The sequence below is a fragment of the Hypanus sabinus genome, chromosome 18 (genome assembly GCF_030144855.1).
Source record: "Hypanus sabinus isolate sHypSab1 chromosome 18, sHypSab1.hap1, whole genome shotgun sequence".
NCBI lineage: Eukaryota > Metazoa > Chordata > Chondrichthyes > Myliobatiformes > Dasyatidae > Hypanus > Hypanus sabinus.
Window position 1 is genome coordinate 41178974 of NC_082723.1, and position 13163 is coordinate 41192136.

The following is a 13163-nucleotide window of genomic DNA, read 5'->3' on the forward strand; positions in this document are numbered from 1 at the left end:
AGTCAGATGAAGGATAATGTAGCCATGGCCTCGGTATCATTTTCCTGCTGTCTCCCCTAACTCTTCTAGCTGAAATGTCCATCAAAGGACTTGAGGTTCTTTGTGTTATTCCAAATTCTGCTCCTCTGTTTTGAAGGATCATGGGCTGAGGACCCTCTTGAGTAATTTGAACCTTTACGAAGATGCATTGAGAACATTCTTGAATCATTTCCTCTCTGCTCCAGATAACGTCTTGTCACTGACGAAGCTCATAGGAGAGTGCCTGACTTGGGAGTCTGGCGCTGAGAGTGCCATCGACATGGTCTGACCATCTGAGCTGATATTCAGGGTCTGAGAGAGGGTCTTGATGCTCTTTCAGTTGATTTGTAGAAGCAGTGCTTTGAGATGTCTACCATGGTCGACCAGCGATGAGGAGCATGCAGTAGGGCAGGGATGACCGCAGCCTGCCAGACCTTGAACGTTCTGCCTGATTTGAGATTGAGATAGATATATTTTACTCTGCTGGGATAGACACAAAGGATCAAATGATTCATCATCATTGTGTGCTGTGTTGTATGACATAGATGATCATGGTGATTATAATTAATCTTGACAAATTTTTCTGCAGAAGTGGTTTGCCGTTGCCTCTTTCTTATCAACAGTCTTCAGAGACTGTTTGCCTGGTGGCAGTGGTCACATAACAAGGACTTGTGATACGCACCGACTGCTCGTACAACCATCCGCCACCTGCTCCCATGGTTCCACAGGACCCTGATTGGGGGTGGAGGGGGGGAGAGGTCTAAGGTGCTACACCTGCAGGCTAGCAGGGGGAAGGAGCGCCTTACATCTCCTCTAGTAGAGACCTGTCTCAGCCTGGGCCATGTCAAGTGATTCAATGGCTTCTCTTTGGTGGCAGTGAAATCAAGTTTGGAACCATGTAATAGTTTTGCGAGCTCCGCTTTGCTCAGTTGTCAGTGACAGCAAAACTACATTTACATGGCATCTTCAACATTTTGAAACAATTTAGGCACATCACAAAACAAATTTGAAACACAGAGTTTAGAGAACTGCACAGAGTTTAGAGAAATAATCAGAGCATAATAAGCTAGATTAGTGTTTGAGGAAGAGAGAGGTAAGAACTTCTTGTGGATTCTAGAGTTTGCTGATGTGGCAGCTGAAGGCATGGTGAATGGTGATAAAATTTTAAATTCAGGTGTGATTGAAAAGCCGGAATCGAAGGAGGGCTAATATCTAATGGTTAGGAGTTGATGACAGAGAAAGAGGTGACACCGTGGTGGGATTTGGAAATATTTAAACTGAGGTTTTGTTGAGCTGGAAAGCAGCTAATCAGCAAGCACAGGGTACCCTGTTTTCACTGGTGCTGACTGACCTCAGTATCTGCAGACACTGTAGACATAGGAATCCTGAGGCAAGGATGTTGCCCGGATTGGAGAGTGTGCCTTATGAGAATAGGTTGAGTGAACTCGTCCTTTTCACCTTGGAGTGACAGAGGATGAGAGGTGACCTGATAAGGTGATGAGAGGCATTGATCATGTGGGTAGCCAGAGGCTTTATCGCAGGGCTGAATTGACTAACATGAGGGGGCATAGCTTTAAGGTGTTTGGAAGTAGGTACAAAGGGGATGTCAGAGGTAAGTTTTTCTCACAGAGTGTGGTGGGTATGTGGAATGCACTGCCTGTGACAATGGTAAAGGCAGATACAATAGGATCTTTTAAGAGACACTTAGAAAGGTACATGGAACTTAGAAAAGGGTAGGGAAATTCTAGGCAGTTTCTAGAGTAGGTTACATGGTCGGCACAACATTGTGGGCCCAAGGGGCTGTAAAGTGCTGTAAATTTCTGTTTCTCTGAATAAGACCAGAAGAAGAAAATGCACTCTGACTGTTTCAACAGCAATGGAAATGACCAAAAGTTGCCAGCAGCCTGGTTTCCAGCAGTCGCACGAGAGAGGAATGGAGCTGGTGGCCAGGAAACAAAGCAAAGATGACCACCGCAATTTGAATAAGTAGTCTTGGGAAATCTCTGCTCACCCTGCATTAGACATGGGGCAACAGACTATGCTTTTAGAAGAGAGGTCATGAGATATTTTGGTAGAGCTGAGAGTTACCGATGGCACTGAAAGTGATGCTATGGAGGGTGTTGCTGGGAGCAAAGAATCTGCCCCTGGAGGGAAACCAGTGGTAATGGTGAGGGAATGGAAAGGAAAGGCAACCTTTCTGGCTGTGTTGGGATAGGATAAGAATGGAGCCAGGCTGGATCATTGCCAGGGAGTGAATGTAGAGATAACTGGGTTAACTGTGTCAAATTGACAAACACGTATGAATCAAAACAGAGGTAGATTCACACTGATCTATTAAGAAATTATAACTTCCTTTTGGCTTTGATAAGAGCTGTGTCCACAACACGGGGAAACCTGATTTGAGTGATTCAAATGAGGAGTAGGAAATTTTGAGAAGCCACAATGCATTCAAGAATTTTGTAAAAGAGAGTGAAAATAGAAGAGCTCAGGTATAAAATGGAAACCAGACCTGACCAATTGTTACCCTGTCCTGACAAGAATTAATATTTTTTCTTCCATATTCAGCCTGACCTGACTGTTATTTAAAAGCCCGAGACAAGTTATGGATCTGTTTGAGGATGAAGCATCGTATAGCCAGGATAAGAGGATGTTGGCATAAGGGGATTAATGTCTGAGGAAATGCATCCTTTGATGCAATCAACCATCACCAAGGTCAGGATCTGAGTTTGGATGGTCAGTACTGGTCTAGGTGCTGATGTTTCCTGAAAGAATGACTTGATTTTAAACTCACTAAGTTTTAGCGTGTGCATCCAAAGCCACAATAAATCACAAACATTAGAAAATCTGCAGATGCTGGAAATGCAAGCAACACACACAAAATGCTGGAGGAACTCAGCAGGCCGGGCAGCATCTAGGACAAGCATACAGTCGATGTTCCAGTCGAAACCCTTCATCAGTCCTGCCAAAGGGTTTTGGCCCGAAACGTCGACTGTACTCTTTTCCTAGATGCTGCCTGGCCTGCTGAGTTCCTCAAGCATTTTGTGTGCGTTGCCATAAATAAGACGCTGCGGTGGTTTTTATAATCTCTTCATAATCAGTCTCTCCCATAAACCAAGCTGAATCAAGCATGCTGTTCAGATTGAGGGATGTAAGAGAAGCGAGTGACCTGAACAATGAACTTATTCACTCTTTTGACGAGCAGATGTATCAACAGGAGAGAGCAGCCATGAGCACTGATTGTTTTCTGAGCCCAGGGCTGATTCTGATGTATGCACAGTGCATCCTCAAGATTCTGCACATGTTCAATAAAAACTACCTTGAACGGTTTACACCCATTATAGTCTACCACACTTCACAGAAGACCGCCTCACGTGTACCGGCTCAGGTCAAATATAACTTTAGAGCCTCGGTGTTGAAATCTTAAATGCAGTTGGAACCAGCAAAGAGGCAAAGCTGAGAAGTGTGTGACCCTGTCTTTGCCTATAAAGCAGCACTCTATTTACTGGTCTGGGATTATTAATCAGACAAGAAAACCATTTTTTCAAGCTCAGTGAACAGATACCTACACAGTCTGGTATGCCTCTTAGCACTGCATACAAAAAGCTGATCTGTATTAACTCTCTCAGTTCTGCAGTCAGACCACTCATAATCACCACATTTTAAAAAGATTATTAACTCGGACTGCGAGGTATCGTGCTGGGAACTAGACTACATCCCTGCCCTCCCCGCTCGTGCTCCTGCAGCCTTGGCTTGGTGTGGAAGGGCTGGTGTTGGGCCGGCTGACCCGTATGGTGCAAGTTGCTCACCGCAGAGGTATGGAGTTTGCGGCTTTTCGCCCTGGTCAGCCCTGCGAGCGTGGGTGTTCCTGGGACGGGCAGCACCTGCTCCTTGTGCTGGATAAAATCGACCCTCTCATCACCTCCTGTCGCTTCTGATGGAAGGTGCAGTCTCCTCAGCCCAAGTAGCTCAATGAGAGTGACTATTCTTGATCTTATTACCACTGAGAAGCCTCTGGGCCAGGGTTAGCATGGCAGCAAATGAAGCAAGAGGGAGATAGCTCCTCCTGCCTTGCACTTTGCCATTCCAAAACTTTCTCTCACCTTCCCGTTATTTGTGTCTATACTTATAGGCTATTGATATATGGCAAGTACTGCAGCCAAATGGAGACTTCACAAAAGACCTTGGACCAACTCATGGCATCTCGGGAAGAAATAAGGAACAAGATTGAAGTAAGTAAAGGCACCAATAACGATTGTCAGTATGACTTGTACTGGATGTTGGAGCTGAGGTGACACGGGTAGGATGAGTTGGATAAGAGGAATCAGTGAGAGGTGTAATGGGAGGGGCTGAGTGTGGATTGAAAGCAGATGCTGTGGGAGGGTTATGAAGGAACTTGTGAGGGTAGGATCATGGAGGATGTAAGGACAGAAAAATGGAGGTGGCAGAAGGAGAGGAGATGGATTATTTGTGGACTTGAGGAGATGGATCGCTTGTGGATTTGAGGAGATGGATCGTTTGTGGAATGTGAGGAGATGGATCGTTTGTGGATTTGAGGAGATGGATTGTTTGTGGGATGTGAGGAGATGTATTGCTTGTGGATTTGAGGAGATGGATCGCTTGTGGATTTGAGGAGATGGATCATTTGTGGGATGTGAGGAGATGAATCGTTTGTGGGTTTGAGGAGGTGGATCATTAGTGGAATGGGAGGAGATGAATCGTTTGTGGATTTGAGGAGGTGGATCATTATTGGAATGGGAGGAGATGGATCGTTTGTGGAACGTGAGGAGATGAATCATTTGTGGGTTTGAGGAGTTGGATCATTTGTGGATTTGAGGAGATGGATCTCCCTTCTTGAAGAGTGGAATGACATTTGCAATTTTCCAGTCTTCCGGAACCATTCCAGAACCTAATGATTCTTGAAATATCATTACTCTTGTCTCCATAATCTCTTCAGCCACCTCTTTCAAAACCTTGGTGTGTGGACTATCTGGTCCAGCTGACTTAGTTTCCCAAGCACCTTCTCTCTTGTAATGGCAACTTCACACTCTTCTGACTCCTAACACTCTGGAACTTCAGCACACTACTAGTGTCTTCCACAGTGAGGACTGATGCAAAATACTTAGTCAGTTTGTCTGCCATTTCCTTGTTCCGCATTAATACCTCTCCTGCATCGTTTTCCAGTGGTCCGATATCCTCTCACCTCTCTTTTATGCTTTATGTATCTGAAGAAACTTTTGGTGTCCTCTTTAATATTATTTGCTAGCTTATTTTTGTATTCCATCTTTTCCTTCTTAATAACTTTTTTAATCGTCTTCTGTTGGTTTTTAAAAGCTTCCCAATAATCTAAATTTCCCACTAATTTTTACTTTATTATATGCCCTTTCTTTTATTTTGGCTTTGATTTCTCTTATTAGTCACAGTTGTGTCATCTTGCCTTCTTCTTCTTCCTCTTTGGGATGTATATAGTCTATGGCTTCCAAATTGCTTCCAAAAATTCCAGCCGTTGCTGCTCTGCTGTCATCCCTGCCAGGGTTCTTTTCCAATCAATTTTGGCCAACTCCTCTCTCCAGCCTCTGCAATTCCCTTTACTCCACTGATACATCTGACTTCAGCTTCTTCTCAAATTTCAGGGTGAATTTGATTATATTATGATCACTTGTCCCGAAGGATTCTTTTCCCTTAAGCTCTCTAATCAATTCTGGTTCATTGCACAGCACTCAATCTAGAATAGTCAATCCCCTGGTGGGCTCAACCATGAGCTGCTCTAAAAAGCCATCTCAGAGGCATTCTAGAAATTCCCCCTCTTGGGATCCAGCACCAACCTGAATTTCCCAACCTATCTGCATATTGAAATCCCCCATGACTATTATCTCCCATTGTAATTTGTGAAACACATCCTTACTGCTGTTTGGGGGTCTGTATAAAACTCCCATCAGGGTATTTTTATCCCTGCAGTTCCTTAACTCTATCCACAATGATCCAACGGCTTCCGACCCTATGTCACCTCTTTCTAAAGATTTGATTTAACATGAGGCACACCACCCACCACTGCCTTCCTGCTTGTCCTTTCGATACAGTGTGTACCCTTGGACGTTAAGCTCCCAGCTATAGTATTCCTTCAGCCATGATTCAGAGATGCCTACAACATCATACATGCCAATCTGTAACTGTTCATCGACCTTATTCTGTATGCAGCACACATTCAAATATAACATAAAATATAAATTATGGAATGCATGTCTTGTTACCTTCATCTCTCTGTAGAGTAGCAGAGGTAGATGAGATAGCAAGATTAAAAATATACTCCTCTATGTCAATGCAGGTAACAGTGAGATATCATCCACTTTAATATTTAGTAGGCGAATTTGACATTGTGTCAAAACAGTGCTATAGGGTAGTATGACTCTCCTATCTGTAGTCGTGCACTGATGTGCCATGTGACCATGTTCCACGTGTGATTGTTTTTTTTGTTTTCCCGTCCCATTATTTTATTCCCTGCACACCCAAGAAGGCCCAACCGAAAGTCTTGAATAACTATTGTCCAGTGGCCCTGACCTCACACATCATGAAGACCCTAGAGAGGTTGGTCCTGCTCACCTCTGACCCCTGCTCAGATCAGCCCTCGATCCCCTGCAGTTTGCCTACCAAGAGCACATTGGAGTCAACGATCCTGTCATCTACCTGCTGAGCAGAGCCTACTCCCAGGGCAGCACTGTGAGGATCATTACTTTGGATTTCTCAAGAGCCTTCAATACCATACCGCCCTCATTGCTAGGTGGGAAGCTCCATTCAATGCAGGTTGGCACTTCCATTGTATTCTGGATAATGGACTATCTGACTGGCAAACCAGTTTGTGAGGCTTCAGAACTGTGTGTCAGACATGGCTATCAGCAGCACTGGGGCCCTACCGGTGCAGCTTTTGCCATGTCTGACATACAGCTCTGAAGCAGGGCCCCGGTGGAGGACTTTGTCAAATGGTGCAAGCTGAATCATCTGCAGCTCAGCATCAGTAAGACAAAGGACATGGTGATGGACTTTAGGAAGACTAAGCCTGCACTGCTCCCTGTACTATTGCTGGTGAGGATGTTGATGTGGTGAGGACCTACAAATGCCTTGGGGGGGCACCTGGATGACAGACTTGAGTGGAGCACCAACACTGAGCCGTGTACATGAAGAGCCAGAGTTGCATCTTCTTTCCGAGGAGACTGAGGTCCTTTGGAGTGTGCAGGCCTCTCCTTCACATGTTCTACCAGTCTGTTATTTCCAGTACAATCTTCTATGTGGTGGTGTGCTGGGGTAATGGCATCAACACAGGTGATGTCAAAAGGCTCAATCAACTGATAAGAACGGCTGGCTGTGTTATAGGAGTCAAATTGGACACTCTGGAGGCTGTGGTAGAACAAAGGACCCTACGTATAATCCTGGCAATTCTGGACAATGTTTCTCACTCTTCGCAAGCTGCCTCGGCTGAACAGAGGAGCACTTTTAGTAACAGACTAAGACAGCTGCACTGCTCCAAAGAGTGATAAATGTGGTTATTCTTATCCTCGGCTATTAGGCTCTATAATGAGTCAACTTATAGTCAGGAAAGTGATGACCCCCTCCTGTTAGACTGTTTGAGGTAACTTATTTTTTTGATTCTTTCTTACTTCTAATATTTGTATATCTGTGCACTTGTAATGCTGCTTTGACAGTGTAACTTCCTTTGGGATCAATACAATAAAGCATCTATTTATCTATCAACTTTGTATGCATCACTTCCCCCAACACATTCTCAGCTCTGATCTTCATACACCATCTCTCATTGTCTCTGTCAGCCATTTTCTGTGTTTGGCGTGTTCAGGCTTGCTTTCTGCCTGGCTCCCGAGGAGTGTAGGTTTGGTTCTTTCCTCCAAATCTTGTATTTCTTTGTGTCATCTGTGGTTTGTACCATCAGCCAAAATGTTCTGTAAGACTGTGCTTTGTGGTGGAACCTTCAGATTATCATTGAGCAGGAGGATTAGTTTTCAGGCCGAAACCCTTCATCGGGACTCAAATCAATCTATTTCTGTTTCCCTTTGTCCAGGAGTGTACCTTGAAAGTTCAGGAAGGGAAGTTTAAACTGCAAGATCTGCTGGTGGTCCCCATGCAGCGCATTTTGAAGTATCACCTCCTGCTGAAGGTGAGTGTCAACTGCACACTGGCTAATTCTGAAAGGAGACAGCTGAGCCTGATTCGTTACACTCAAGCCAATCAAAAGCCAGTAGCATGGAAAGGGTTGGAATCAGTGTGATGGAGTCCTATTACAAGCTCATTTCAATTTGGAGGCTGATGCTGTGGAGTAGGTTGAAGGCCATTGTAAAGCAGAAGTTAAGGATCAGTGCAAGGGCTTGGGTCTCAGTTGTATCACACACTATTTCATGCTTCTCAGCAGTGTCTCCCCTCTTTCTGGCACTCAATGACTTGCACTAACTGACCTGCTTGACCCCTTGACCCGTGATCAAGGATCATAGAAACATAGAAATCTACAGCACATTACAGGCCCTTCAGCCCACAATGTTGTGCTGACCATGTAACCTACTCTAGAAACTGCCTAGAATTTCCCTACTACATAGCCTTCTATTTTTCTAAGCTCCATGTACCTGTCTAAGAATCTCTTAAAAGACCCTATTGTATCCATTTCTATCACCTTCACTGGCAGCACAATCCACACATCAAACTCTCTGTTTGAAAAACTTTTCTCTGACATCTCCCTTGTACCTGCTTCCAAGCACCTTAAAACTATACCCCCTTTCGTTAGCCATTTCTGCCCTGGGAAAAAGCCTCTGGATATCCACACGATCAATGCCTCTCATCATCTTATACACCTCTATCGGGTCACCTCTCATCCTCCATTGCTCCAAGGAGAAAAGGCCAAGTTCACTCAACCTGTTCTCATAAGGCATGCTGTCCAATCCAGGCAATATCCTTGTAAATTTCCTCTGCACCCTTTCTATAATTTCCATATCCTTCCTGTAGTGCGGTGACCAGAACTGAGTACAGTACTCCAAGTGGGGTCTGACCAAAGTCTTATATAGCTGTAACATTACTTCACGGCTCTTGAACTCAGTCCCATGGTCGATGAAGGCCAACACACCATACGCCTTCTTAACAACACCGTCAACCTGATCATCCGCACTTTCTGTCCCTTTACTCGAGTCCATTATGTTGCTCAGTCAAAAAACTTAAGTTCTATACTGAATGTTGCACTGAATGTGCAACCCCTCAGTCTGTGTTGTGTTTGCCTCCTAGGAGCTGCTGAGTCACTCCAATGATCGCCCCGAGAAGCAGCAACTGAAGGAGGCACTGGAGGCAATGCAGGTGAGTGCTTGAGACCATTGTGTGGGGGTGAAGAATGCACTTCAGTTAGGAACATGGCAGCACATAATATCCAGATTTCTGCTCTTCTCTGTACCAGCCCTTTTCCTTAATTCCTCCCCGGTGTCAGTCTCAATTGCTGTATGGTTCATGCCCTCCTCCAGCCCCCACTATTCTTTGGTTGGCATATGTCAAACATCTGGTACTGAGACAAAATCTGTTCATCTGCTCCCCTCACTAATTCCTCTCTGGTATCGTTGTCTCGCTCCGCTCCCTCATGAGAAGCAATCTAATTCTCTGCCATTACTGACCGATCTGATTAACGTCAGAAGCTCACTGAATATGAAGCATGATTTTCATAATTATTTACAGAATAGAAGATGTCTGCAAGCCTCTTTCATGTTTTATTCTTCACAATGGTGTCATTTTTTAATGGTAAACACTACAGTTTTATTCTTTGGGCTGACATAAAGCATATAAATTGTCATTCAATAAATGTCCAGCTCAGAGCTACAGATGCACATCAGAGGTGTGAAAAGCCCTATCCCTGGACTTTGAATGAGACCACATTAGTTAATAGAATCACAGCACAGGAACAAGCTGTTTGGCTCACTGACTATCGAGCTACCATTTACACTAGTCCCACATCACACACTCCCATCAATTCCTCCCACACCCCAAGACTCTACCACTTGCCTGCACATTACGGACAATTTGTATGGGTCAATTAAGCCACCATTCTGCACATCTTTGGGATGTGGGAGGAAACACACAAATGTCACAGGGAGAATGTGCAACTCCACACGAGCAACATCTGAGGCCAGGAATGAACCTATTAGCTGTGCCATGGAGCGGTGTTAATACTGTACTATCTCTAGTTCCAGTATCCTTAGGAGCCCTTTTTCCCTATTTACTCATTAATGGGATGTGGATTTGAATACTGGGTGAGAACAGAATCAGTCTCAGCTTTGCTGCCCTCGCAGTGTAGTATCTGACCAGCACTCATTGCCTGGGGCTTGCACGAGTTTGAAAGTGCAACTCATCCTGGGATGTGACGGAGGCGGAAAAAGAAAATGGAAAAGTTTGTCAAAGTCCTAAATAGACGAACTAAAGTTGACAGCTTGATTCTCAATGCAATGTCACCACTTCTACAAAATGCTGAAACATAAACTCAGTGTACTTCGGAAGTACTTCAGTACTTCAAGTACTCAGTGTGCTTTGAAAGTACTTCAGTACTTCAAGTACTTAGTGTGCTTTGGGAGCGCGAAGCGCAGAAACAAATATCACTGTGATGATTGTACGCTCTACTATCAATTGTTCGGTGACAATAAAGTATTTGTATTTGTAAGTGTGTACTTCACAATGGGGAGTCATCAGAATATCCAGTCCTTCAATTTATTTGGCAAGGTACCAAGTCATGTCCAATGACAAGTGTTTATTAGTCTTTCAATAACCGGGCGTTTGGTTTTATTTCAGGATCTGGCTATGTACATCAATGAAGTTAAAAGAGACAATGAGACACTGAAGAAAATCTCTGAATTCCAGTGTTCCATTGAGAACCTTGTAAGTGCAGAACTGGAGAGGGGCATATTACACATATTGGGCCTGGGCTATGTTGGATATTGAGATATTGACAATAGAAAAATGGTGGAGTGTCTCTGAGGTATTTATTCACTCACAGGATCTGGGCATCACTGGCAATGCCTATATTTATTGTCCATCATCATGAAACCCAGGGAATGGTTAAGAGTCACCAGTGAGGCCCCTCGCAGGCTGGGAGACTGCTTTGCCGAGCTCCGACCAGAAAAAGCAGGATTTCTCAGTGGCTATCCATTTGAGTTCCCATTCTGATATGTCTGTTCATGGCCTCCTCTGGTTTCCCAATGAGGCCACACTCAGGTTGGAAGGGCAACACTTTATATTCCATCTGGGTAGCTTGCAACCTAATGGCATAAACATCAATTTCTTGAACTTCCAGTAATGTCCTCCCCCACCATTCCCCATTCCCATTTCCCTTTCTCACCTTATCTCCTTACCTGCCTATCACCTCCCTCAGGTGTTCCTCCCCCTTTTCTTCCTTCCATGGCTTTCTGTTTTCTCCTATCAGATTCCCCCTTCTCCAGCCCTGTATCTCTTTCACCAATCGACTTCATAGCTCTTTGCTTCATTCACCCCCCCCCCCCCCCAGTTTCACCTTCCACCTCCACCTTCTTATCCTGACTCCCCATCTAATTTTTCTCCAGTCCTGATGAAGGGTCTCAGCCCAAAACATCGACTGTTTACTCCTTTCCATAGATGCTGCCTGGCCTGTTGAGAACCCCCACCCCAGCATGCTGTGCGTGTTGCTTGGATTTCCAGCAGCTGCAGATTTTCCCTTGCTTGAGCTTTTAATGTTCACTTATTGATTGAGATGAGCTGACAACTGTTTGGAGACACACCAGTAGCTTTTTTTGGACACTCTGTCAAGACATCACCAACTCCTATAATTTATTTTCAGGTATTCTCTCTGTATTTCACCTAAAAGGACTGGAGCTCTTTGCCCTATGCCTTTGGGCACTTGTAAGAATTATCAGGAGAACTCATGCATGGGTTCCGTTTGTCCAGCTTAATGAGTGAGACCAAGCAAAACCAGACCAGGATGGTGAAGGAGAGGGGTAGTACTGTGAGGAGGATTTTCAGCAGGAAGCTCTCTCTTCTCATCATCTTTTCAGAGTGCTCCTAGCTTCAGATGACCTTGTACATAGTGAAAGCTGAAGAGCCTATACTTCAACATTGAGGTTATTGCTGAGACCCGTGTTCTTGGGGAGGAAAGAATCTGTCTTCACAATACATCCAGAACAGTGTTGCCTGTGAATTTCAAGGTTACAGCTGCACTTTAGCACTTAACTTTTTTCTGACATGAATGATAAAGCCACATTTCTCAAATCTCTTGTGTAAGACCTTCCCAAGGAGAGAAAAACAGTGTGTTCTATTTTAATAGATATTGCAAAAAAAAAAGTACATGCCAGTCACAGAGTCAGGGAGGCTATTACTAGAAAAACGATTAAAATAGCCGAGACATTACTACTACATTCTACTGGGAAAATACTGTCTGATTTCTTTTCTCTCAATGCTATCATTGAAATCTGTACTCTTTTATATCTTGTAATATTTTAGATTGGTTATTGCAGGAGATTCTTGGATCTCCCACATTTTTGGACAGCTTGTTTATCTGCCCGTCATGGGAAATAATCACAAAGTGATGCTTGCCTTTTGGAATAGCATGTTTGAATACTAAACCTTTCCGTGCATGGATGAGAATATGTGTGTTCTAGGATATATCTGTACACTTGCCTGAAGGAGGTTCTCTCAGCTTTGTGCTCTAAAGAATGACTTATAAGGGATTACAGGTTGTTGGGGGGGGGGGTGTAGGACCACTCCTATATCATAAATATATCTTGCGTTATCATAAACACAAGTAATTCTGCAGATGCTGGAAATCCAAAACAACACTCACAAAATGCAGGAACTCTGCATGTCAGGCAGCACCTATGGAAATTAACAAACAGTTGACATTTCGGGCTGAGATCCTTTTTCAGGTCCTAATAAAAGGTCTCAGCCTAAAAAGTCGGCTGTTCATTTCCACGGATGCTGCCTGACCTGCAGAATTCCCCCAGTATTTTGTGTGTGTTACAAGTTATCGTGTTAGCCCTGACAACTTGCCACATTGTGAGGTGGGGACTCCTAGGCGTTCACTATCAAGCAAACTCCCACTTTTGCCTCATCAACTACCTCTACAATTGTAGGAAAGCGGATGTTTCTTGCCCTGC

General features: G+C 44.2%; 1 protein-coding gene across 5 annotated transcripts in view; it reads left to right on the plus strand.

The window, feature by feature from the left end:
• The window catches only part of vav2 (vav 2 guanine nucleotide exchange factor), a 199361-nt gene that overhangs the window by 139309 nt on the left and 46889 nt on the right, over nt 1-13163 (plus strand). For all 5 annotated transcript variants that reach the window (XM_059994267.1, XM_059994271.1, XM_059994268.1 and 2 more), the window contains exons 9-12: nt 4148-4247; nt 8084-8179; nt 9289-9357; nt 10831-10917. In XM_059994267.1, the coding sequence (XP_059850250.1) occupies nt 4148-4247; nt 8084-8179; nt 9289-9357; nt 10831-10917 (352 nt within the window). The remainder of the gene's footprint in view (nt 1-4147; nt 4248-8083; nt 8180-9288; nt 9358-10830; nt 10918-13163) is intronic.